Source organism: Chamaea fasciata, unplaced genomic scaffold (assembly GCF_029207755.1).
Source record: "Chamaea fasciata isolate MVZ Bird 193981 ecotype frontalis unplaced genomic scaffold, bChaFas1.0.hap1 SCAF_13, whole genome shotgun sequence".
In the NCBI taxonomy this organism is placed as follows: domain Eukaryota; kingdom Metazoa; phylum Chordata; class Aves; order Passeriformes; family Sylviidae; genus Chamaea; species Chamaea fasciata.
Window position 1 is genome coordinate 8,735,444 of NW_027094098.1, and position 27,243 is coordinate 8,762,686.

A 27,243-nucleotide genomic window follows, 5' to 3' on the forward strand; every position below is an offset into this window, starting at 1 on the left:
CCTGGGTCGCCTGAGTGGGGCTGTGGTGGGGGTGCGCGGGTGGGTGGGGACTGTGCTCCTGTTCCTACTGCGGGATTCATTTGTCTGTGGGGCGAGGGGGCTGCACCCCGGCCGGGCACTAGCGCCAGGCCAGCCGCGCCCCAGCCCCGCCCGGCACCTCGGCCAGGTGAGCGTCGGCCCAGCGTGGCCCCCGGTCCATCAAGGGCCGGGCCAAGCCAAGCCAGGCCGGGCCGGGCCGCCCCGGCCCAGGCCGGCCCCCGCGGGCCGGTGCGCGGGGTTGATGCGGCGGAGGGCGTGCCGCTCCCGGCGGATAAAGGCCGGGCGGCGGCACGGGGCCGCGCAGAACGGGCGGGTCAGGCAGCGGGAGCAGAAGCGGTCGCTAGAGCAGGAAAAGGAGAAGAACCGCTGCCGAGCGACGCGCCCGTCATTCCCTCCCTCCCTCCCTCCCTTCCCGCAGGCGGCCGGGCGGGGCGCGGGCGGAGCGCAGCGGATCGAGAAGGCGGAGCGGGGCTGGCCATGAGCACGCAGGCGCGGGGTCAGGGCGCGCGGAGAGCGGCCGATCCCGACGGAGAGATGCCCGCCACCGAGAAGGACCTGGCGGAGGACGCGCCTTGGAAGCGGATCCAGCAGAACACCTTCACCCGCTGGTGCAACGAGCACCTGCGCTGCGTCAACAAGCGCATCGGTAACCTGCAGCATGACCTGAGCGATGGGCTGCGGCTGATCGCTCTGCTGGAGGTGCTCAGCCAGAAGCGCATGTACCGCAAGTACCACCAGCGGCCCACCTTCCGCCAGATGCAGCTGGAGAACGTCTCGGTGGCCCTCGAGTTCCTGGAGCGGGAGAGCATCAAGCTGGTCTCCATTGGTGAGTGCGTCTCCGGCGGGCCGTTTTGTTGTTTTCTCGTTTCATTGTGTTTTTTTCCTGCGCTGGACCTTTGCCTGGCGGAACCATGACGGGGCTCAGGGCAGTGGGGGCTGCGGGCTCGGAATCTGAGGGGCTTCTGCTGCCTCTGTCTTTAAAGAGCTGTGTGTGCCGTGAGGCTGTCCCGCAGCCCGGTTGTTCGAGCTGGCAGTGAGCGCCTGTCCTCAGCGTGTCCCTCTTGGTCACTGCTTCGGAGGTGAAGCTTTCCTTTCAGGTCTTTTCTGAAGCAACCTAGTGCCAGAGTGTGTTCTCTCCCTGTGCAGCCGGTTCCTCCAGGCACTGACCTCTCCAGCAGCCCGGCAGGACGATGGCGCTCTAGCTGGGCGTACCTGGGCTCTGGCACGGTGCTGGAGCCAGACTCTGCGGCTGTGCGGAATAGCTGCAGCTGTAGGTAGTGTAAGAGAGTGGGGAGACTTTGCTCACCACAGCCCAGTAGATGATGCCAGTGTTCAGATTAGCACTGGTGCTTGCCTAAGCACAGTTGCAGCTTTTGATCACTTTTCTCCTCAATCTTTTTGCTGCGGTAGCTACGGCAGGAAATGTTCAAGGAACACTGCTAAGCCCAGGCAATGGGTGCTTTGAGTTACTGCTACCCAGGCTGGCATGAGAATTGTCTGCCCGTTCCATACTGGAGTATGCAGTTGGTTGATAGCTGGTGGTTTGGAGACGGAGGCTGCTGGCACGCACGTCGGATTGCGGATGATCCCTTAGGAATGCATTCGGTGACCGTTTGGGGAGTAGCTCAGGTGTGGCCACACTACTTAGTCTGTAAAGCAGTAATCTGAATGCCTGAGAGATCTCTGGGAAGGAATGTGCCTTTTTTAGCTCTTTGCCGGATAACTGTAACTACTGCTTCCTGATGTTTCTGGCCTCGATGAATTGCACAGCTGAATTTGGGCGAGTGTAGCTCTCCTCAGTTGTCTGTAATGGTTGGCCAAGGTAAAAGCTGTTTCTCTTCAAAGGCTTTAACTACAATAGGAAGAAAATAGAAACTTCTCCAGTTTGGGGGAGACCTAGCCCTCTCTGGAAACCTGTAGCTGGGTACCGTCTTCGTCTCTACTAATGTGTACAAGCAGCTTTGGACGAGAAGTGGGGACTATTGGTCCTGAGTGGCTGATTGTCCTCCCTGGGCAGAACAGCTAATGTACTTGCAGATGGGAATGGAGCTGGTGCTAATTATTTACTTAGAGATGGATTCCCTTTGCACTCAGTGGGGTTTGAATTGCAGCTGCTGAGTCCTGGGTTGAGCTTTTGCTAACATCAGAGCTCACCTTTCTGTGGCAGCTGCTGGACTAGCTCCAACACCAGGCCAGCACTCCCCTCCTATTTTATTCTTTTCCCTAGAAAAATGTTGTTGCTCCAGCTGCCTTCCTATTTGTCTGTGGAACTTCCCGAGGGTGGCGGGTTTGGAAGATCAAGGCTACTCCAGTCAGGTCTAGCTTTCAGTGACTTCCTTTTTAGAAAAGCTGCTGTGGCTGCACAGCTCCTTTACACGGTTAGGCTGAACTGCAGGGTGTCTGTAATCATTTAAGACATGTCTATTTGTTTTACGGCTTACTTGCATTGTGTTGGCTATTAAAAAAAACAAAGTTTAAAAAACCCAAACCCTGAGAAAACTTGAAGCTTTGGGAGAATGGAATGACTATGACTTCTAATGCTTTTGCCATATCCCAGCCTCTGCGTGAAGGAGTGTACAGCTCTACCACCTGAGCTGGAGCCAAGGAGTGGCACAGGAGCCCTACTGTGCCTCCTGGATAAACTGAGCCTGTCCTGAAAAAACGTTCTGAATGCCCTTTCCAAAAAACACAATCTGAGTGAGTCTTGCAGTGTTCTGCTGGGTTGAAGGGCTGAAGCCCTCAGCACCTGTCCTGCAGGTGCAGTGTCCGTTGGGTTCGCTACCTGTCCCTGGTGTGTTTTTCCCTGCAGGTTCTGAAAAACTTGAGGCTTCCTTTTTGTTTCTACTGTTCAGTCTCTTTTGTGTTGTTGAACAAAACCAGGGCCATTGTAGACCCTGGAGCTGAAGTGAAAAAAGAAACTAGTAAAGGCTCTAGATGGAGAACACCAGGTTGGTCTTTAGTGCCTGGGGTGTTCAGGGCCATCTCTGAGCCAAATCATCTGGGAAAACCTGACAGCTGTGCCTGCTAGACTTCTGGCATTAATAATGCCATCAGATCTCTGTTAAGTGGATGCAGTGCCTGTTCCAGTTATTATTTAACTTCCAGGAACATTTTGGAAGCCATGTGTTATGGCTCAGCTACCGCTGCTGTGCTACAACCACATTTTAAAACCTTTTCAGTAGCAAGGTTTTGGCATTCAGTGTTTGTCTATTTAAAATAAGTCTGCCTATGCACAGTGTTTGACCACAATCCTTTCTGGATACATATTAGCAGCCCAACCTCTCCTGCTGCTGTTACCCCTCGTTTAGTCCCTGCTCAAAGTCTTTTGCTAGTTTCAGGAAGCTTTTCTTCTAGGCATGAAGTGTCTTCCCTTCAACGCAAAATTGACTGCACGTACAATCTACTGTGAAAAAGCCCTTGAAGCACCTTGTGCTTTGTACCACCCAGCAAAGATTGGAGTGAATGCTCTGAAAAAGCTGTTGTGGGAGCAGGTAACTCCACAGAGCCTTCTGCTCAACATAAGGTGGCTGTTGTGCTGCTCAAGTGTTAACAAGTGTTAAGTCTAGCTTTTTTCCTTGTCTGCCAGACTGAGATAATTGCAAATTCCTTGGTGCTGAGTGGCATGCTGCATGACAGGCACTGGGAGTAGGATGCCAGGAATGTAGAGTATAAGGGCTTTGCTCTTGGCTGAAGGGGTTGAATTGACACTACAGAGTACTTATCAGAGAAGGAAGGAGAGTTTGAAGCTAATTTGGCATTGAGCTTGTCCCTAGAAACCCTGGTAACTGGCAATAGGAGTCAACTGATACAGCTTATAAATAGAGGAGTTGGGTGGCTGAAGCCTGGTGAATGGTTTTGGGGTGAGACCTGCCAAGTTGCACCCAAGCTTGCAGCTGTCAGGTCCTAGGTTCGTACTCTGCTGCTCAGTTCCTGTTGGCAGTGTTCTCATGGCCACTGCTCACCCAGCAGCCTCAGGTCACTGGTAGAGGGAGGATAGTTGCCAAGCTGCCTTGTTGAGTAAAACTGCAGTCTTGGGCTGCTACAGTCAGATTAAACAAACTGAAAAATGTGGTTTCTCTGCTAGGCTGTATTTTCACCAGGTAAGTGAGCTGACCTAGCTTGCCTCACAACGGCAGGATGTGGAGTGGCAATGCAAGTAAATGGATGGGTAGTGGCATGTCTGCTGCCATGGCAGTAGGATCCCGTGCTGGCCTTGGCTACAGTTGTGTGATTTGTTTACAGGTTTGTCTCTGTGGTGGTCCTGTGTCCTGCTGCCATGCCTGCAGGGAGTTAAGCTATTCCAGGAAGGAGATGGTTGAGGGGAGTATGAGATGTTAATCATGGTCTGTTGGTACTTGCCTCATGGAGAGTTTGGTGGTGGCATATCCCAGCTGCAGGAGTACTGACCAAACCTAACCTGTGCATTGGGTGGGGTTTTGGTTAATGACCAAGTACTTGATGCACACACTGTAGTCTATAGTGTGCTTAAGGTGGAAATATCATGACCTGTGAGTCTGAGGACCGTGTAGAAATCTCATTTTAGGAAATCAGTTGAAAACCACCTTTCTTCCCTATAATGCTGGTACATTAAAGAGTGACAAAGCAAACCATACATTTCTAGAGGGACAGTTGTAAAACAGTAAATGTGTTGTCTGTAATGCTTAGAGCTAGGTTCTTGAAAACTGAAAAAAGAAATGTGTTTTCAGCCTGTGTGCGTTTAAGGGTTCTTCTGTCTCACTCAGTGTTCTATTAACACATCATAAGGAGGTAGTCAAAATACATTGTCTGCTACTTATCTGTGACTTCCGTGGACACTGCCTTCTATAAAATATCCAGTGTGTCTTGGAAGCAGATTTCTGCTTCTTGGAAATATGACACTTCTTCCCCTTGAAAATAATTTTTGATAGATGGGCAGTGGACCTCCTTGCTGGAGGTGGCTTCAGCTTTGAAAGGTGCTTGGTCTCCTCAGGATTGTGTGTTTCAGTAGTTGGACTGCTGGTCTAATTGAAAAAAATGCCTTTGCCCGAGAGTTCCAAGTTACAGGAGACTTTAAGGTAGCTTACACAGACTGTTCTTGCATTCTTTTACATGTGTGTGGAAACTTGTAAAGTGATCAAACTTTGGTAAAATTACTTAGGGCCGGTTAGACTAATGTGCGAAACAGCTTTTTCATTTAAGGCACTGAAGGCTATGCCAGCTATTCAAGATGGACTGAAATCTTAACTGCTCCATATTCTAATGCCATGTCCTGTATTGACTTACTTGGGGTTATTTAAATCTAAATGGGTTAGGATAACTCTTTTCTACCCTACAACTGTAACCTAAGAATGTGGTTAGCCTTGTGTGTGGTCAGGCCGCTGTGTTGCCAGCATTGTTCTGTGTCTGCTCCAAGCAATGGGAAGTAAAACAATGGTCTCTGAATCCCCTAGGCTGCAGAGGAATTCTGTTTTCTCTCTGCCCCTCAGAAAAAGACTTTGATGAGCAGCTAGTTTGGGTCCTGAGTCTGCTAAGTTTAGACTGCTAATGCATGTTTAGCAAGCACACCAGAGTGAAAGTGTGTTGCGGGTGATGCTGGAGTGAACAAACTTCTACTGTACTGTGATGTTTGCAGGTCCCTGCAACCAGCATCAGGTAGCCCTGTCTTCCTTTATTGCCTGGCACGATAGTGGGCTCATGGATATGTCACCTAACTCAGAAGTCATTACAGTAAAAAAGACACAGAGCTCAGTGAACTGGTGTTTGGCTCTGTAGTGTGGTACCAGTGTGCCTGAAGAGCCTGTCACAGTGACTCTTGCCTGCAAAGCATTGAGCGTGACTCTGGCTGTTGGCGAGGTAGCCAGACTTTCTGTAGACAAACTGTAAGTGCCTGTGGGGTTTTCTTGCTGCTTTTTTTTTGTCCTCTGATAGTGCTGTGGTTCCTTTTCTAGAGTACCCACCCATGGGGAGGAGTGCACCATGGGCACACATGGTGGGTGGAAGTAGGTGAGGATGGGTAGCTGCAATCAACTTGGATGTGGCAAGAAAAACTGAATTGGATATACCAAGTGTGTCTCTACTGGAGGAAGGAAATGCTGGTGTAGCTAAATGTTAACTGCTGTGGGAAGAATCCAACCCAAAATATACATAGAAAAGACTAGGGGAGGCACCACCTACTCCTGTTAGGAGATCTGAGCTGTGTGCTACAGCCTTCACTATATGGCACTGCTTAGCCTATTGCAGGCTGAATTCCTGCTAATGATCAAAGGTGGTGGTGGAACAGTATGTGTCTTTAGGTGGTGTTTGGAGGAATAAGAGTAGCAGTTTCATGAAAATACTGTGTCTGTGAAACTTCTGCTAGCTGCTTCTATATCTTTTATTGATTGCTGTACTTGTCTGTCTGTGTGCTTGGTAAAAGTGGATACTCACCCCACCCTCTTGCAACCTCCCACCGGGTGGGATGAGTAGAGCATCCTTGCTCTTCCTGGGAACTTGACGTCGAGTTCAGAGTTGAGTCAAGTGAGATCTGAGGTTCTGTGCAATGGGCTAAGCAAGCTCTGCCTGTTTATTTGGATTGGTGCAATGAAACTCTAGTGAGTTTTTTCCCCTAGGTTATGCTTCTGGGAACTTGATGCAGATTTTCTTTCCCCACAAGGCAAAAGTTTGTGTAGTTGCACTCCTGCCTGTGTTCCTCCTAAGGAAGAACTAGTGCTCTGTAATCTAATAGGGAGGACTTTCTTCTAGGTCATCATTAGGAGATAAATCCCAGTTCTGTACTAAAAAGCCTTGCAGTAAGTGTATGGTGTGTCTTAACCAGATGGTTCTCTGGGCTCTGATGTGGTCTCTAACCTGTCTGTCAGCCTCCCTTGGCTTTCTGTCCCTCCTGCAGCTAACCTTGAATTTTGAGCATGCCTACATAGTATCTGGTACATCACAGTGAGGATTGGATCTGCTGTGGTGGGCTTTGGGTTCACCTAATGGATTGCAAATCCTTGTGTAAGCACTATTCTGCTGTAAGCAGTTGAAGTCTTAACATCCATAGTGAGACGTGTGCAATGTCTAGTTCCTGCTGTGCTTGTACATGGCAACTGGGATACAACCACTGCAAGAATAAATTGGATTTTTTGTGCTAGTGAAAACAAGCTAGGCCACTTCAAACAGCAGCCCAATGTAGCTTTGCCCGAATTCCTGGGGAAGCAAGGGCTGCCTGGCACATCCTCTCCTGTGGTGAGTAAAGCAGCAGACCCTGCCCTGGGCTGCCTGGGAGTGGGCAGAGGGTGGAGTAGCTGAATCCTGTCTCCCCTGGTGTGATGGGTTGAAGTTGTTTGAACTTCCTGCTGATAAAGCCCTTGAAAGAAAACAGCCATGTCTCTCTAAAGTGTTTGAGAAGAATAGCCACAGAAGCAGCTGAGCTGTCTGGTTACTAGTGGGATGCTTCCTCCGAGTCAGGTGATGGGCCTTTGCTGTTCCTTACAACCTGGAGAAGTAGACAACTAACCTAATGGGAAGGAACCAATAAATACAGAAGGAAGTCTCTTACTTTAAAGCATAAATTCAGCGGATCCTTCAGAGTTAATTTGTCTGGGTTACTGAAATATTGCAAATTTTACTGATCAGGCTGGTGAGTTGGTAGTGGCAGAGCTTTGACCATCCAGGGTGTGGCTTTTCTTGCAAAGCACGACAAGCTGTTTTCATCTAACAGCAGCAGCAGGTTGCATGAACTCTCCTGCTGACGTTACCCAGTAACAGCACAAAAATGACTGTGGGCTACAATGACATCATGGGCTGTGGCTCCTTGTCCCTTGCTTCAGGCCATGCTGTAAATCACGATGCATTTATTTGTCAGAGCATTGAATTACCGTGGCTTGAGCTGGCCAGGCTGTATGGCAGCACAGTTCCCAAATGATGGGTCCTCTGATGGCGAGGTGGTCACAGACTGCCATGCTGACGCTCAGCCTGCCTGCTTGAGAGGGGCAAATTGGGCAATGGCTGTTGCACCACATCCCATTGTCACATTGCTGTGGTCGGTTCTGGCATGGTGTGGGTGCTGCGCTGAACGGAGAGCCGCCCTCTGCTCTCCTCATGCTGCTGGGGTGGCTCTTGCTGCCTCCTGCTTGGGAGGAGGCAGCAAGGGTGGGGTGCAGGCATTTGCAATACTGGCCACAGCCCTGTGCATGGCTGCTCTGCTGCAGAGCAGCAGCTGAAAGCACTGGAAGCAACTGCTAGCCCACGGCTGGTGTGCTGCCACCCACTTTTTGTGCTGAAACCTGTGTGATGAGCTCTGGGCTGAGCTATTATATGCTGCTCTGAAACGCCAACTCCTATCCTTTGCATTAGTGCTGTGAGCATGTCTGGCCCCGTGGGCTGCCCCAGCCTGACCTGGGAGTAGGAAGCTGGTGGCTGCTCTCCTCTGCAGCTCACAGCACACAGCAGTTTCAGGCTACCCTGTGTGCTTGTGGCTGTCTACTGTTTTTGATTAGTCTGTGGCCTCTCTTGTAAGGAGACAATGTATTCTGTATTTCTGAGCCTACATTAAAACGCACTGTCGTAGTTGGTGGGCCCAAAATGAGCAACTGGTGAGCTATGTTGTGTATGCATCTGCTGTGGGGCCCTGCAGCAGGAGACACAGCCTACAGAGCTGTGCTGAGCAAACACCCGTGATACGTGCATTTGAAGGCTATTCAAACACAGAAGAGGAAATACTGTTCCCCTTGGCTAGATACTAACTTGCTCTGTGTTTCCTTTAATTGGTGTAATTAAATGTTTTGCATTCCCTTTTCTTACAATAGAGTTGCAGTAGTAGGTGTAGCAGTTTTAGTGGACTTTCCATAGGCAAATACTGGCAAGCCAGATCTTGGAAGTAGTTTAAGTCTCAGTGCTAAAACACTGATGAGTACATCTTGGAGGTGAGCTTTACCTTGGTGCAGATCCTCCCTTTTTTATAAGGTGAGGGGGAGGAGCAGGTTTCCCTGGTCTCAGACTACAGGAGCAAAGAGCCTGACCTGGGGTATGTGTGCAGGGTCTTGCATTTGTCATAAATGCATCTTCCATGCCGGGAACTGACAGTATGATAAATACACTTTGTGTCTGTCATGGTGTGAGACACAAATCTTGGATTTATCTCTCTGCTTTTGATCCTTGCTACAGAACAGGAAATGCTGGCTTGCTAAACAAAATCGGTGTCTAACTTGCACCTTAATGGTGCAAGGTATCATATGTTGCCTCACCATTACAGCCAGACAGTTTCTGTAGGATTTCTCTGCAAAAATAGAAGTAATTCTGCTTGTTGGTCTCCCAAATAATCCTGAAGTCTAGGCATCTTTGAGCCTCCTCCAGCACCTGGATGTTCCTGAAGGGCTACTGTTTGCTGATGTCTCTCTAATCGCAGTGACTCTCTGAGCAGTTGTCACTTGCTCAGACATGGCTTGTTATCAAATTCCCTTGTGGGGGACAAGCTGGTGTCTGAGTGTCTGAGCAGACTTACAGTACCGTCTGTGGGAAGACTTGGGATGTTAATCGTGTTGTTTCAGCTTTGTTCCAGCTGTTGATTACCACTGTGGTTGCATGCAAATATCCTATAGCTCATGTAACCGCTAGAACAGGATCAATGGTCTAATTAAAAGTCAAATAGAAACAGCTTTAGTTGTCTCTGGGGATTATTTCTTTTGGTAATTCTTTTAGGCATGTAGTAAAAATGCAGCTATGAAGAAGCAGAAAATCAAGGCTGGTGACTGCCAGGAAAATTTGTGGTGATGCTTGGAAGGACAGTGACTTCTGGTGCCAGAGCCTGAGCTGACCGGTGCTGGACACTGCTACTGTCAGAAGTCAGGACAAACATACAGAGGCTTCTAAACCAGGACTGCCGGACCCTCTGTAGTGGTGCCACCTTAATGCTCTCAGCACTTTGTGGTTATGTATTCCTGTGCTATTTAGTGCTGAATTATGGGAGTTAGATGCTCTTAACAGAGGATGAAACATATGTGCTGGACAACTGAACAGTGACATCAAATATGGGTGGCCAAAGGGAGGAGGGCAACTTGCCACAGCCCAATACAGCAGCTTTGGAGAAGAGCCCAGCTTGCAGAGGTTGCTGCATGTTGATAAAGCAGCTCCTGTACTAGTAGTACTTCTCTAGCCAAACCTGAGTGCTGAGCAGGAGCAGGGTTTGCCAGCTCAATCAAGGTGCCAATGGCCAAGTGACTTGTCTACTTGGTGGGAGGACACTAAGTCTGGTGACCTGGGGGTGCCTGCAGATCCCCAAGCTGCAGTGTGCCCTGGATCTCCCAGAGCCATGAGGAAGCAGGTGCAGCTCCCAGGTGGCCAGTTATGTTTTTTGCATCCAAAAAACATAGAAGAGCCTGAGATAGTCTTCTAGTGATCCAGGTTCTCTCCAAAAACATGGGTGAAGTAACACTGATTGCATTCAGCTCAGAGCCACTGTACAGCAGGGTGGCTCAGCACTGCCCTTGGTGCTGTCACTGGATGATCTGTGGCTGCTCAGTGAGCATTGCTGAGCATGCTAATGACTTGCAGACATATGCAGTTATAGGGATAGAAGCATGTGCTACTCCTGGACAAGGGTATTGCAAAGACCTTGTCCCAGAGAATTAACTGCATTGCCATTGGGATTCTCACTGGAGTATATCCCAATCTACTGGTTTCTGGAAGGAGGCAGTTTGGAGCTACTCTATGTGGGTCATCTCATGAAGAAGGTTAGCTTTGCTGTGAAAGCAGTGTGAGCAGGAGACTTGAGTGAGAAGCTGCTAGTTCAGGCCCAGAAAACAGTGGAGATGTCTGGAATTTCCTGGGCAGAAATCTCTGCTGAATGATTCTTGTCTCAAACAGGGAAGCCCTCTGAAGTTAGTGGCATAAAGCCCTTCTTCAACACTTCAAATTTTGCTGTCATTTTGTATCCTAGCTCTGAGTTGGGTGTTTGAGTAAAGAAACATTTCCTCTGATACAGGTAAGTTACTGAGGAAAACTATGTTGCTTTGTAAGGTTTTAATTGCAAAGAGAAAAACTGAGCTGCTTCGCACATAGTGCTGCAGCTATTGGTTGAAAGCACTGCCTAAGGCAGAGGAAGTTCAGATATGTAAATTAACCAGCTTTATTACTTAAACATAGGCTGTAACAAGCTGCAGAATATTTCTTGCTCTACCTGTAAGAAAAGTAACTCAGAGTTCTGAAGCAGTACCTGGTTAGCAGGAGTATTTAAGCTCAAGTGTAGAAGCTGAAAGAAGCAGCCCAGACTTCCTCTGGGAGTAAGATAAACACCTGTGGGGCTCTTGTGTCTGGATGGAGGTATGCCAGTAAACATTTTTCATGGTGAAATGGAGAAATTGCTAAAAACCTATGTCGTCTAATGCTGCATCAAACCTGGTAGGTACCTGGGAGAAGTATGGGAGGTCAGACAGCAGTGTAGCTTGTGTAGTTGCTGCAGCTATTCCGGCTCTAGAAAAGTTGCCCCTAGAGCCAGTGCTCTACATTTTTAGTGTTGTGTTAAAAATGTGAAATACAGTAGGCTTGCATATGTGAACAACGTGAGACTGCAGATTAAAAATGGGATCTTGAGGCTGGTGAGGGTGATTGCTTGCACTCTTCTTGGTCAGCATGCATGTGATGAAGTGCTGTCCCTGAGAGCCCTGCAAGCTTGTGAAGTTTGGAAAGACTTGTGTGAGGCCTTTAGTTGGAGGATTTGAAGTCCAGCCTCTGGAGAGGAAAGGTAATATCCCTCGGAGCACTGTCTAGTTTGGAAACTCTGTTAGCAGCCAGAGCCTGTTACAGCTGAGCAGCTCCTGACTAAGTTGGATTAGGCTGATGGTGCCAAATGAGCAGATAGATCTGCCACAGCCTTTTGCTAGGAGAGTGAGAGGATGGCCCCTGAGCAGAGCCTTGGCATGGCACAGGAGGGTAGCTCTGAGGCCTGGGCCTGGCAAGCCCATGGCTGCTGGGGTGACATGGGGACTTGGACTATTCAGGACCAAGCAAAACCCACACATTTAAAGCAAAGCTTTGCTGTGCAGGGAGTGAGTTTGAGTGGAAGGTGGGGAGTATATGGTTTGCATGAGTGGGTGTCGCACAGCTGGGGCTAATGTGTGCTCAAGCTGTACCACTAATCCCAGCTGGTCCTCTTTAAGGTGCTTGGAGACCACCTATGCAGACTATGCCTCTGCAGATTCAGCATCATGTTCCAGGTCATGAAAGCTCCTCTCAAAAGAAGTCTGTCTGATAGTGGCTGCCACAGTTGGATGAATTACCTGGGCCTCAAGCCAAGCATCTATTCCTTATGTTAGCGGCTTGTAGCTGAAACTGTATAAACACAGTGCTGTTGTGTGTGGGGTGTTAAACACACAGGACTCAAATCAGCACAGTGCAGGGGAGAGCCTTGTGTGATGTGCGGATGGAAGTGTGTTTACAGCTGCATTGCACAAACATACAAAACCGTGTTCAAGCTTCATTGTTTCCCCAGAAAGAGCAGAGAGCATTTTTCCTTCAAGATGCAGCACACAATGTTTTTTACTTAAGAATTGGCATTCCAGGAAGAAAGCAACCCCATTCCTTCTTGGAGAGGGCTAATCATGGTTTCCATTGGAGGGGGAGGATAGGTGTCTATGTGTGAAAGCACATGGGGAATTAAATCTAGCTGGCTTACATGCAGAAGCTTGAAGACATCTCCATAATGGTCATGGAAAAGCAGCAGTGCCTTCCGGGACATGCATGTGTTTGTAGTGACTGTGCCCTGCACATCCTTGCTTAGTGTGCAGCTGCAGGAAAGCAGCCTGGCTGCGTCACCCCCCCCGCTTGACACTCACATGGCAATGCTATGGTGATGACTGGAGCTTGAAGACTGGAGGAGGGCTCATTTTGGGTGTTTCATGTCATCACAGCAGTGCTGATGGGCAGTGGCCTGGTGAGACTGTTCTGGTGTTGGAGTGTGTGGGTGTTGGGCTACTTCTGGTGCTGTGTGTTTGTGTTGAGTGAGTACTATGCCTGAGTGTCAAAATGAACTGATGAAGTTCAGATTTGGAGGGTAACTCTGAAGTGCTTGTTCCAAGCTGCACTGAAGGTACATTTGCACACGTCATAGTTTAAGCCCAGCCAGCAAGTCAGCCCTGCGCAGCTGCTCACTCACGTCCCTGCGATGGGATGGGGGAGAGAATTGGAAGAGTAAAAGTGGTAAAACTTGTGTGTTGAGATGAAGACGGTTTAATAAGCAAAACAAAACAAGGCATTTATTCACCCCTTCCTAGGGGCAGGAAGGTGTTCAGCCATCTGTCACGTGTAATGGTTATTGGGGAAGACATGTGACGTCGCTCCAGATGTCTCCCCCGGTTCCTTCGGGTTTTTGCTGAGCATGACTCTGTACAGTGTGGGGTATCCTTTGAGTCACTGAGGATCTGCTGTCCCCTCCCAATTTCTTGTGCACCCCAAACCAACTCACTGGTAGGGTGAGTGCAGAAAATGCCTTGATTCTGTGTAAACGCTGCTCAGCAGTAACAAAAACATCCTTGTGTTATCAGCATGGTTTTCAGCACAGATCCAAAGCTCAGCCCCATGCCAGAGGCGGACAAGAAAATTCACTCTGTTGCAGCCAAACTGAGCAAAGCATGGTAGAGTTTAATTACCTTTTCTGTTGCTTCTCAGGGAAATGGTTGGACAGAGATATCTGGAATAACTCTGTCATTAAGCTGCAGAGCATCTGTAGCATGGTACCTGTACTTCTATGCTTCAGAACAAGCCTGCATAGAGCAATACTGTTAGGTGCTCAGAATTAGAGATGATCAAAACTGAGATAAACCACAAATCTTTTGCAAAGCTAAAGTAACTGGCAAGTTACTTTTTGATGTGTTACTAACCTCAGACCACAAAATGTGCTTCAATTCTCAGTACTTTGGTGCTGCAGTGCGGAGTGGAGATGGGTTGAGCTGTGCAGGGCTGCATGAATGGGGATTTCCTTTGAACAGCCCTGTGCACAGTGAATCACAGTCAGTGTAGCAATTCTGGTTTCAAATGGAAAAATTGAATCTTGGTGTGTGTTGTGGCCAAGGATTTCCCCAAACAGTAATCACTTCTGATAATTTCAAATGTGTTGGTTTTGGCTTCACACGTCCATTCCTTGCAGCTTTTGTGCCTGGTGTCTGCTGCATAGAAGATGTTAGACAGCCCTATCTGAATAGGCTCATTTATCTCGGCAAGACTTTACATGTTGTTTCATATAACTATCTTGACCTATTCACCGTGTGAATAAACACGTTGTTAGTGTTAGTAGCACAGGGGTCACTTTGGTGCCTGGAAACCTCTGCATTATTTGTTGCATCTTTTTTTTGTAGCCCTGTCTCTTGCAGTTCTTTCATCTCCTATGCCTGAGGGTGGACTTTTTTGTTGTCCCCTGCACTGAAGATTGGTAACATTCATTCAGTAATGTGAGAAACAGCACAGCACTAAGGGCTTGTCAACTAATGCCTCTGCCAGCTGCTGGGAGATCTTTGCGAGCACTGGACAGATTTTTGACCTTGATGAGACCTGAAGTAACCTGGGAGATTTAGGATTACCTTAATCCTAGAGATGGCTACAGCACTCTTAGGCTTCAGAGACAATTTGTAGCTTTGTTTTGTCACTTGTAGTATTCTGGCACTACAGTTGATTTTTCAGTTCAGCCTTTCTGATTGAGGCTTGGCTTTCTAGTTGTATATGCGTAAGTTGTGTTGTAAGGACATGCTTTTTTTGTTTGCACGTGTGAATGAAACAACCTTAAGTTGACTGAACTCTTAAGAGAAGTGTTTCTTGTGAAGTGTAGACAATTATGCAGTTGGCTAAAATTTTAGTGTTTTAGTCTTGGATTTATCTCTCTGCTTTTGATCCTTGCTTAAACTGAAACTTGTTTCCTGTGAATTGACTAGCGGTATTGCTGGCTCAGGTGTAGCTGTCTGCTCTGATGGGAAGGTGAAGCCTTCCTGTACCATGGCAGTAAATGTACTGACTCCTGGGGAGCACAGACCTTGTGTAGGGTCATTCCTTTTTCTCTCTTGTCTCATGACTGGAGGAAGGAGGTGTAGTTTGTGTCATGTCACTTGGTTTCAAGAGTTGAGCCAGGTGTTTCTCTGCGGAGTGTGACAAAGGCAGGAGGATGCTGTCTTCCCTCTCCCTCCATAATTTAACAGAAATCCAATTCTGGCATGTTCACTCCCCACTGCAGGGACTTTCCTTCTCAAGTTATTCCTGGATGATTAATTAGCACTTGGGTGCCTTGTGTTGTGCTGTCCCCATGGCTTCCTGGAGTTTCCCTCCGACCCGCCTCTGAACCTGGGGCTGCTGGGTGTGAGTGTCCACATGGGTGCTATCCTGAAGTCCTTCTCTACAGCCCCTTCCTATGCTGCCAGGTGCTGTCCAGGGGCTTTCCCAAACACCTGTTGTCTGAGGTTGATGCAGTCAGTCTTGGCATGCTGGCAGCTATGCTGTCCTGGAGGATGAGGTGCTGCTGAGTCGACTTGAGCCTGCGAGGAGCATAATTGTCCCATGCAGGCTTGGCCTCGCTTTGCATAGTGAAGCATGGAGGCTGGCTGCTCTGCCACCCAGCTTCCATTCATTCCTCCCTGGAAACGTGGATCTGTGCCATCGAAGGGGTTGAATGTCACCTACTGGTTTGGTGCTAGTGCAGGATGCCTGCACTGTCTGTCCCCAGCATAGGCCTGTGGGAGCCTCGGTGTCCCAGCCACTCCTGGGGCTGGTAGCCGCACTGAGGGGCGTTGGGATGAGCTCAGCAGCGGGGAATGTGCTTTGCTGGTGCAGGGGCCGTGCTCACAGGGCCCATTGTGGGGTGGTTTTGGCAGCGATGCTGTGGGCAGCGTCGTGCTGTGGCAGGCCCAGAGCCTGCTGTGCCGCTGGCTATGGGAGCTGCAGGTAGGGCACGGGGGTTCCAGGATTGGGGGAACCTCCTTGTAATGCCTCCTGTCCCCCGGCTGCCAGGTGCTTGGCTGCACCAGTTCTCGAGGCAAGCCAGGGTTTTGGGGTCAGTGTGACGCTGGCACGCTGCCCCACCAGGCTGGCGAGGGGCTCACTGGCCGTGGACAAAGCAGCACTCATGGCAACTTACTGCTCTACAAAGGCTGAACATTCCGACGCCTTCCTTTCTTCCCCCCTGCCCCAAACGGATCTCAGATAATGGGCATTTCTGTATGCTGCTCAGCTGGGTGTCTGTGCTGTAGTCCTGCAGCTGTGAGTGGAGACCTGCTTGGCAAGGATGCAGCCGGGTCTGAAATAACCACTGTGAATGGCAGCTCTTATTGTTCTGTATTGCATCCTTGCTCACTGCTAATCCCATCCCAGCAGCGTGCCAGCAGTTTGGAGCCCTCCTGATGCTCACAGACAGTATTCACAGCGAGGGTTGGATGTGCACCAACACCTTCTGTGGCTCTTCCTGGATGTAAGAGTCATGTGTTTACCTTCTCATATCCTTACTTGGGATATGGCACTTAAGGCACCAAAAGCCTAGGTGTGTTCAGACTGAAAGTATTAAGGAATTTGATCATAAGCCAACCACAGTTTGATTTTTTTTTTTCCCCAACCACCTTAACAATTCCTAATCTTGAAATTCTTGACTTCTTCAAGCCCCCTTGGGTGATTTCAGTTTCTCTTGGTGAAGCTGGGTTGGTTGCTGTTGCTGTTATACTGCTGGCTTAAACTTGCTTTGTGTTACCCCTTTCTCTTCTGGATGTGAGACGTGAGTGGTCTTTGGGCACCTATTAAGAAGTGGGCAGAGCTATTTTAATCTGTATTTTGCTCCTGAGAGCTCCTTTGGTTTAATTATTTTTGTTCTTTACTGTATTAAAAGTCTGTGTGATATTTTTTTCTTGCCAAACATACACTAAAAGGACCGGATTTGAACTTATTTTTTCAGTTGCCAGCTCCACCTCATGCGATCCTTTCTAGAGGCCCAACATGCACGAATAGGCAGTACAGGATGGTGGATGCAACAGTGGCCTGAAGTTCTCTAACATAATTGGTTTCAAATCCAGTTGAAGTAAACACTATTTTAATAGTTGAAAACCCTCTGAAGTGTAATGTTTAATATCTCAAATCTTGTCTCACAAGATTTGAGATATAAAAGATTTTTCTCACAAAGTAATCTTAACACTTCTTTTTTTTTAAACTGGTCACCCTGATAAGCCTAGAAGAAAATGGTTTCTGTCCCTAGTAAAAAAAAACCAAACCCCCATATTCTTTTCCATCCTCCTGCCCATGGCCAGATCACCACTCAGTTACTGTTCTTACAGCCCTCCAGTGAAAAGTCATTCCTCCTCTGGAAAACCTACTTTGTAAAAAGCTTAGTGGATCTCTGAGTGTACACGGTGTATTGCTTAGACTTCCTGAAGATACACTTCCTCAGGTGACGAAATCCCTGGTGCTCATCAGTGAAGCTGAGGAGTGGCTGTGCCTTGGCAGGGTGTGGGAGCTCAGTTAGGAGCCAGTGAGCTGAAAGCCCAGGGAGACTCAGATAAGCTGGATGCTGAGGATCAGCTGTCCTGGAGGTCACAGGAAATGCTCACAGCATTGTCCTGCAAATGCTGCTGAGGAGCAGAGATGCAGTGGGACTGGAGAGTGTCGCAGTTAGAGGCTGGCAGGTCCACAGAACCGGCCCGAGTTCAGCCAGCTCTGTGTGTTAGGCACAGCCTGTGCCTCCGTGGGGTGAGCGGCTGCACACGGCGGGACACTGGCCACGTGCTGACCCTCAGGAGTTGGCATGTGGGCCTGGGCTTAAGGGACACTGAAGGAAATGGTTGCAGTATGTTCTCAAAGCACAGAGGAACCCCTGTAATTGATTTAAAGACATATTATCCCTACAGAGGATGTCGCTAATGTCTTTAGCAGGCACAGTAAGCCTGTGAACACATACTGTATGCTTCAGCAAAGAATTTCCTTGGGCAGCTTGCTCAGCTCCATCTCATCTGCATACTTCTGTTTGGCATGTGGCTCTGCTCAGTGTGGTGTTTTCTCTGTTCCAGAAGATTAAGCCCTAATCATTGCTTAATTTTTCTGTCCCATAGCTGCTATAGCTGTTTAACTAGAGGTGGGGAAATGCTCAGACACTTAAAGACACTAAGATCTAAAATTCCTACAGTCTCTTCATAACTGATCCATAATTGAGATGAACTTTGTATGTGCTATACAAAATTCCTTCCATGCCTGGAAATAAGGACTAAGGGCTGTGAGTGAGACTTCTTTGTTTTGTATTGAAAACCATGGATTTCGTTTCTGCCTACATATAAGGCATAGAATAAAAGTTTAAATATGGTAGATGTAAAAAATGAAGAGGAAGACCACTTCTTAGAGAAGGTGGATGCAAAGATGTTTGCAACAGTGCTGGTTGTGGTTTAACTTCTCAGTGTGGAAATCAACAATCAACAGCAAGGCTTCTGAGATGGCTCTGTGAGATAGTGAATAAACTGTGTTAGTTGCAGCCTCAGCCATGAAACTATTTTAAAAAATAAAGTTCACTACTCAAAAGCTGCTTTTTCAGTCCTTCATTTGTTTTGCAATACTTCTACAATCTCTATGGCTAGCTTGATTTAGTAAGGAAGCTGTCTGCTTCGGTAGCTTGTTTCCACTAATTGTCCAGCAGAGAATGACTTGCAGCTCTGCTGTAGGGCAGAGTTTAAGGAGCATTGCCACAGTTTGTGTAGTACTTATGCTTAGTCTGAATGCAGAGAGCAGACAATACTAGTCACAAACTTGTTTATAATGCTTTTTTTTTTAATTGTAGAATTATAGACCTAATAAAACTCATACAGTTCAAGCCACGTGTTCCAAGTAGGTTTTAGGGATTTCTGCTGGAGTAGATAAATGAGCAAGCTTCAAACTGGTGCCTGGTTTCAGTTCTGGCACTGGCTCCTGGGGCAGCTATAGGGACAAATGCAGAGGACCAAGCATTGGCAGTTTTTTTACTTGGTAGGTTGGGTTAGGAAGTTTATTGTGGCCCAAGCCATAAGGATGACACACATTTGTCTCAAAATGGTCACATTGCTGGCTCAGACTAGTCACACTGCTAGCTGAAGCCCTGGCACTTTGACATCTTTCTTTTTGCTTTAAGGACTGTGATTTTACCACTCCAAGTGTAACACATTGTATTAGTATTTTAATATAGAGCAACAGTTATAAATCAGTTTGAGCAGTTGAAAATTGGTTCCTTTTCAGGACTGAGACTGGTGGTATGTACTGCTGGCCTACGGAATTGCCATAATCTATATTTTGGGCTGGTTGCCACTTAGTTAATAGGATAATAAAAGTGGAAGAATTACAATCTAGACTCAGAGGTGTGATGGGGGAAGCAAGTGAGAGCTCTGGTTCAGCCTGTTTTCCTCTTCACCCTACTAGGCAGCCACTTCATGGCTGACTAGGAAGCAGGATACTTCTGCATAAAACTTAAATGTTGAAGGCTATATATAGATGCCTTTTTTTTTTAAGGAAAGTGCGTGCTTGCTTATTCAATACTGTTGTTGATTCTGCAAAAGAGCTTAAGTTTGGCTGGCAGGTTTTCCCCAGCAGTCAGCATGTATGTCATGTTGAGATGCACCCCAACAGCAGTGGGCTGACAGCAGCCCTTCCCTGCAGACGGCTCCTGCCTGCCTGCAGCTGAACAGAGGCTGCGTCCTGCTGATGGCTGCTGCTATTTTGTTGATGTTGGATTGTCATCGGATGCTTCTAGACAAGGAAAGCAAGTTGGAGATGGAGAGTGGAAGTTAAAATGCGTGTTGAACAGCGTAGGTGGGAAGGAAGGTTTGTGTTAAATCTGAACTTGAACGTTTCTGTGGTTTTTGCTTCTTGCTGGTTCAGGACAGCATGTCTAGCTGTAAGAACTTGCAGACTGTCTGAAAGTGGTCACCTTACACCATTCAAAGTTTTGGCGCCCACAGCAAGTGTGTCAGGAGAACTTATGTATCACACCCACAAAATTCTTAGTTCTAATAATAATAAAAAAACCCAAACCCATGAAAAACAGCACAAAATCCTTTTTCCAAACCTTTCATCCATTGGTTCTTTAAGATGGCATCTTTAAAGTTGCCTGTTTCCAGTTGAGCTAAAGTCCTCCCAAGTACTAGTGTGAAGCAAGAGGGAGGGCCTGTGGCATGGATTCCTGCTTCATGCCTGGGCTTCCCATAAAAATGTGCCCTTTGAAAGTAGAAGTCCAGTGTCTGTCAGCAGATGAGTCAGCTGTGCAGGGACTTTGATCTCCAAAGCACACATCTTCTACTGGGAACCAGGGAGCATTGCTCTGTGACACACCTGTAAGGGCATCTCACAGATGTTAACATAAGCACTGTGACATGACTAAAGCAAATTAAGCAGATGAGCATGCTTTCTCCAAAAAAGGTTACATTAAAGCTGTCTACAATGATGCTGTAAAGAGTTGGTCCAGCCCTGCTAGATGATCTTGGCAGGTGAGATCCAATAACTCACTCCTTTCCAATCCACAGGAAGGCAGGGACCAGTGGCTGTCTCCTGCATGGAGAGGGTTCCTTTAATCTGTGGAAACGTGGCTGGTGCTGTGGAGTAAACATGCTCTCCCAGCTGAAAGCAGGCAATTTGTTCCCAGGCTGTTTTGTTCAGAGCAACTGACCGCAAGTATACATCTCTATGTTGTAAATTTACTATGAGCTCTAGCGGAGCAATTGGAAACATGACTTTAAAGGCTCTGTAAAGCATTGATTGTGTGAGTAATAAGTATGCCTAAAAGTAATTTTTGTTGTAGGAAAGCAGTAGTGGAAATCTGCTGTTTATGTAATCTGTTCTCCAGCCTGAGATGGCCAGAAAGTGTCCTGAAGCAGACCAGGGAATGGAGGGAATTCAGTGGCAAGCCAGCTGAGCTGGGGTACAAGCCGGGCCTGCAGTAATGATTGTTGGTGCTTAGGTGTCATTGGAATATATTATGTTTTCCACTCTCTCAGCACCTTGGCAATATTACACTGGCAGTGTGCACTCAGAGCTGGTGGGGGATGCTTGCAAATTAGGTTGTACTAAGAGTATTCTCAGGGCTAATTCTGTGCTCCCTGTACAGGACTTGAATGGATGGGTGTCTTCCTGGTTGCCACTTTCATCTTAAAGCCCAAGATGCACTGAATATTTTTACTCAATTAATGAAAAAGGCAGCACTAAAGCAGAGGCTCTTCTGTCGAGGCTGGGTGCTCAGGTGGAGCTGAGCTTTACGGCAGTGCGTGGAAGATGAGCCTGCTATGAGCTGGACTTCAGTCTTCTCTTGAACATGGAGGGTTCTTTTATACAGTGATGGAGAGTGTGTGAGCCAGTGCTTGGGAATGGAGTGCCTGTGAGAAGGGCATGTGGACAGCTCTGCTGGGTGCTGATAAGGTCTCCTGTCCTTCCCAGGGGTTCTTCTTCCTCCCTACTTCCCACCCCAAATGAAAGCCAACAAGTCCTCCTCCTTAGCTCGGAAAAAATTACATCATGAGATTCCTATGCCTGTCAGGAAGCTGGTGGGCTGTGAGAGCTTGCTAACTTGCTAACAAAGTGCAGTTGTGACAATGGCACCAACCCCAGAGAGGAAGAGCTGTCTTGTTCCTGTTATGACCTTTTCCTGTCATCAGGGCAGCAGCCCAGTGCCCAGCCTTTCTGGATGAGGCTGGTGAAATGAGATATTCTTGCTCTTGCTGTGAAGGCTGTACAGGCTTGTTTTTCCCCAGGTCAAGGACCACAGCTGTGCCTTTGGAGGGGGCAGTGGGGTGCTGGGGGAAGCTCTGAAGACACAGATGGTTGCTGCAGTAACCACAGCACAACAACATATAGACATTATTTATGTGCTATAAATATAAAATGAGCCATTCTTTATCTCAAGTAATGTGTATGTAGCATTGTACTCAAGGTGGTTCTGTCCTGCTGGCATTCCTCCCTGGAAATGCTGGATAGCTTTTTGAAATGAGCTTGCTTGTAGCATACTAAATCATTGCTGTGTCCCTCTAGTAAAAATGCTGATGTCGATATAAATCTGAAACTAAAGCTTGGAGGCATTTCTGGAGCGGAGATGGGTTGGCCATTGGTGTGCTCCAGCACCACAGTGTGACCTGGTGGTTGTGCCATGGGGTGGGACGAAGGAGCTTCTGGTACTGAGGGAGGGAAGGCACTGACCAGTTTGCAGCTCAGCTGGAAAGGGAACAGAAACGGGTAACAGTAGGGCCTGTTTATTTGTTGCTAGGAGACCCACTGTTTTTGTAATGTAGACTTTTACCTTGGAACCTGTAATTAAAACCCAGTAGGGCTTAATCACCCCATAGCTATCTATTGTGTACCTTGGACTGGATGTGCAATCAGCAGCCAGTAGTCAAGTGGCAGACGTGTATCGTAATCCTGAAAGATTAGTCAAAACTGGTGTTAAAAAATCCCATACAAATAAAATCTGAGTAGAAACCAGATACTAACTCTATCCAGAAAGTCTGAATGCCATTCAAGGTCTGAAGTTACAGTATTATCTGTTTAGGACATACTGCTCTATTGTGAAACCATGTAAATATTAACCACTTTGCCTGAGCATTGGGTTAAAGGGTGGTTACTGTTCTTGGTCACGATTCTGTATAATCACTTATTTTGAAAGTTAGATCTTTTTGCATTGATAAGATGGTGCTGGATTGCTGCTGTGGTCTCTACAGATGAAGCAGAACAGGTAATGCATGCCCACTGGGTGTTGGGCACGTTGCAGGACTTTGGCTGTTAACACTCTGAATGTGAAGAATGCAATCCAGTTACAGAACACTTTTACTTTGCTAGCTAGGACTCTGTAAGTTTCCTGTACAATAATTCTGGTGGCATGAAAGGGAGTTTATACAGCTGTAATTGTCTTTACTCCAGCATCTGCTGCAGGAGTAGCTGGAGAGGAAACAATTGCTTCCAGGTCACTTGTAGCTTCTGTTGACTGAAAAGGGATTTCTGTAACAGTTTGCACTTGAAATGGAGGAAAGAACAAAAAAATGCTGTGCTGTAACATTCTGCTGTGAGTAAGAGGAACTGTCAGGCTGAGAACATCCTGAAACATTGCAGAAGAACTCCGGCTTGGGTGAGCTTGAAAAAGCTGGAGCTGTTAGCAGTGCAATATAACCTGAGTAACAACTACAAGCTCAAAGGGAGAGAGCGCATGCAATCTGTGACTCATTAAAGCTAAAGTAACTTGAATAAGAATTTGCAGAACTGTAGTGGTCACTTCACAAGGCCAAACTGATGCAGAAAGGCATCCTGCCCCTCCAGGATTGCTTACAAAAATGTGATCTTGATACCAAACAGCATTAAACTTAGCTCCATAGTGTGTCTTAAAGCAGAACAGCAGCATGGCTGCTCTGTTGATAAATTTTTCTTAAGCTGAAGCATGATATGAAAAAGCCAAAGCTTCCTTTCTGTAACCCTGAATTTGTAGTGTGAAGGGATGATGTCTTCTGTGATGGTGCAAAGGATTGTCCATGGACCTCCACTGCCCACTTTGCTGATCATACACAGGTCTTGATACATCCAGAGCAATTCCAAACTCTGTATTTGCTCGTCTTCACTGCATAGCAGTACTTTTTCTTCCATACCATTTTTAAGGCAAATGATTGATGTGTGTGGGAGACATGTCTCTGTATATAAATGCTGTTTCCTAAATGATACTTTTATCTATGCTCTGGAGTGAATCGTGCCTATTGGGATGCTGGTTTTGTGACCTCCATTACATGCTGTTTGGCCTTTTTCATAAGATACAAATGCCATTACAAAATACCAGGTAATACTTTCCAAATCAAAATACCTGCGATCTTAAACTGCCACTTCTCCTCAGCTAAAATCATAAAGCAAGTGACAGCTGGAGAGCGCCGAGTCCTCTGACTCCTCTTTTCGTCCTGTCTAATGCTTCCTGTGAAAAACGGTGTCTCTACCTGAACAAATGCCTGCAGTGGCCTGGGTCAGTTTTCTTGTCCTTGATTACCTGTGCATGAGTGCAGGCACACTGTTTTAAAAACACGCCTCCTTTCTTTAGAATGGCAAATAATCAGTTGTATGTCTTTTGTCTCCCAGACAGTAAAGCCATAGTTGATGGAAACCTGAAGCTGATCCTCGGCCTGATATGGACCCTTATCCTTCACTACTCCATTTCTATGCCAGTGTGGGAGGATGAAGGTGATGATGATGCAAAAAAGCAGACCCCTAAGCAGAGGCTGCTGGGCTGGATCCAGAACAAAATTCCTTACTTGCCAATCACAAACTTCAACCAGAACTGGCAGGATGGCAAAGCACTGGGTGCTCTTGTGGACAGCTGTGCTCCAGGTATGTCCTTTGTTCTGATAGCCAATGTTTTCCTTGCTTGTTCTCCTTGTGGCTGCTCTCCCTATGGGAGGAGGTTTTCACTGGTAAGCTTGAGACTCGAATGAGGCTTTCAAGAAAACCAAAAGAGTCCACAGAGACCAGCTGCAGGCAGCAGCCAGTTGTAAACTTCTTGGCCAGGAGAAATTCTGGCCTGTAGCAGAATGTGTGATTGCATTATGGGAGGCGCCACATCTAAGCTTTGTATTGGGTGCAAGGGACAAAGGCACAAATGCTTGCTTCTAAATGGAAGAAAGGATTGTTCCCACGGCAAGTGCCAACAACCTTTCAGCTTCAGGGTGCAGTGGGAGACTTCATGTGTTCTCCTGAAATAGGATTGCAGAGGGAGCACAGAGCAGCCAGAAGCTGCACACTAACTGAAACTTCAGTGTTTAGCAAGCTGAAACTGAGCTGCTTAAGGCAAATAATTTGATGAAGTCTGAAAAAGGCAAAATTTCCTCACCTTCTTATAAAACAGCCTTGCTAGTGGGATTGCTGGTGCTCATCTGATGCAATCTGGGCTGCTGTGGCAAGCAGCTGAAATTTTCTTTACCAAACATGCTGCAAGAGAACCAGTGAAACATATAGGATGGTAGATGTATTTGTGTTAAATTTAGAGTGGTATCTTGCACAAGTTTCCCAAAGAGATGGTAGATGTCCCATCCCTGAAAACATTCAAGATCAGGTTGTACAGGGCTCCTTTGAAGATGTCACTGCTCATTGCAGGGGCGGGGGTCACTCTAGATGACCTTTAAAGATTCCTTGCAGCCCAAAACCATTCTATGACTCTACATTGATTGTTGTTTTAGAGTGAGCAGTATGTGCATGTCTTGCTTTGGTTACTTCTGCAAAGCTCTGAATGTCTTTCTGAGAAGCAGCGTAATGCAAAGGGACGTGGAGTTTAGACTTGGTTTCTTCAGCTGGGAAAGCAGCTTGGTAGATAACACACAATGCCTGAAATGTGCTTGCAGGTTTGTGCCCTGACTGGGAGACCTGGGACCCAAAGAAGCCCGTGGACAATGCTCGGGAAGCCATGCAGCAGGCAGATGACTGGCTGGGTGTGCCACAGGTAAGGCCACCAACACATGGGCCGCATGTGGGGAGTGCAGGGGCTAGCTTTGGCCTTGTGACTAGATGGAGTTTAAATTGAGGAAAGCAGGTGAAGCTGCTGGGATGCTTTGAAAAGTTACTGTAAACTCACTTAGAGTTGCCTGAGAAAGGGTGCATTGTAATGAAACACACTGTTACATTTCAGAGCTCTGGTTGTAAGATTTTGTGTAGGTGTCTCTGCTGAAGGCAGTTGCTGTTGCAGCATGTAAGGTAGCAGGAAAGGGTTTATGTGGTAGTGCCTGATTTGTTAGTCTATGGAGTGAGTTTGTTTTGCTGTATTGAATTCCACAGAAGAAAAACTTATTGGCTTAGGAAATCACCTGCGATGATAATGTTCAAACAGAGAGCAACTGGATTGTTTTCATGCTGATAAAGTTGGACAGAATTCCAGAAGTCTCTGAAGCAGCTTATACTGTGGAAGCAGGAGAAGAGACTGGTCACAAGTTTTACTTTGCAAGCCTTGCAGTTCAGAGCTGTAGCATACAGGGTTATGAATTACTAACTTTTTCAGTATCCGTTATCCCCATGTCACTTTCAAGGAGACCATAACTACTGTTGTCTTGCCTTGATACCATTAAGCTTGTTGCAGTCTCTTGTCAACCCCTAGTAATCAAGGCACAAAAGGCCCCCAAACCACACTGGGACAATAATGAGCTTCTTGATTTTCTTGCCTGAGAGAATAAATGATGTTCTGTGTATCAAAGGGAAAATAAATGTAAGAAATCCCATTAGCATGTGGGAGTTTTGAAATCCAAGTCTGTGTCATAGTTCTGTTTCTGTGTTGACATGCGGTAACCAAGCGCTGGTACAATATGCTTAATTGCACTGTCTTTCAGGTTATTACCCCTGAAGAAATTATCCACCCTGATGTGGATGAGCACTCTGTGATGACTTACTTGTCCCAGTTCCCCAAAGCCAAGCTGAAACCAGGAGCTCCTTTAAAACCCAAACTGAATCCAAAGAAAGCAAGGGCTTACGGCAGAGGTAAGGACTTGGTGAACTGAAGCTGCACGGAGCAGTAACCTCAGAAAGCTTGGTAGGGTTTTCTGCTTATGTTGAACTTCAGACCTACTGTAACTGACTTCAAAGTTTCACTTGTATACTCTTGGTGTGGTGCCTGGTTTCAGAAATACATGGATATAGTCCAAAAGGCACTCCTAGTTCTAACATGTAAATTCCCCAGTCTGAACCTGTTCTGCAAGCTGCCAGCCTCCCGTCCACAGCTGGAAGAAGTAGCATGATATGGGGCTAAAACAACCTTGGTATGGAATTCAGGCCAGCAGTATTTCTGCTGATGGGTGATGATCTAGCAGTGAATGCTTCTTGTGATAAAGCATTCCTTATAAGAAGAAAGATGTCATCACCTCACTCTCTCTCTGAGCAGGCTCTCTGTAGAGACAATTTTCTATTTCCCAGGCTTGATGTGTGTTAGAGTGGGCTAATTCTAAATTACTAACTTGAATTGATTGGTAGTGTTGAATACTTCACACACATATAAAATGGGTTGGTAGCCCTTGAGACATTAAATAGTGCTGAGCCTTTGTTGGAAAGGCTGTATTTACTGGTTGGAAGGAATGAAATCTGAATTTGCTGGTTGTCCATAGATGCTTATGCAACTGCAGATCTTTGTAGGCATTCTTATTTTTAACTGACCTTTTAAATTGATAGTTTCATATAACTATTGATGAGGTTCTATTCTAGATTTGTGCACAGTCACAACTGAATAAGTAACTGATTTTTACCTTTAATATGCTTGGTATGTTGGAAGACATCACTTCAACATTACACTTG

General features: G+C 47.0%; 1 protein-coding gene across 4 annotated transcripts in view; it reads left to right on the plus strand.

The window, feature by feature from the left end:
* The first annotated feature begins 383 nt into the window (after positions 1 to 383).
* FLNB (filamin B) overlaps positions 384 to 27,243 on the plus strand; it is a 71,066-nt gene continuing 44,206 nt past the window's right edge. For 2 of the 4 annotated variants that reach the window (XM_066195635.1, XM_066195637.1), the window contains exons 1-4: positions 386 to 865; positions 24,058 to 24,306; positions 25,314 to 25,411; positions 26,289 to 26,436. In XM_066195635.1, coding sequence (XP_066051732.1) covers positions 517 to 865; positions 24,058 to 24,306; positions 25,314 to 25,411; positions 26,289 to 26,436 — 844 coding nt within the window. In that variant the 5' untranslated portion in view covers positions 386 to 516. Of the gene's footprint in view, positions 866 to 24,057; positions 24,307 to 25,313; positions 25,412 to 26,288; positions 26,437 to 27,243 lie in introns of all 4 variants that reach the window. The other 2 variants (XM_066195638.1, XM_066195639.1) reach the window with 2 other exon arrangements.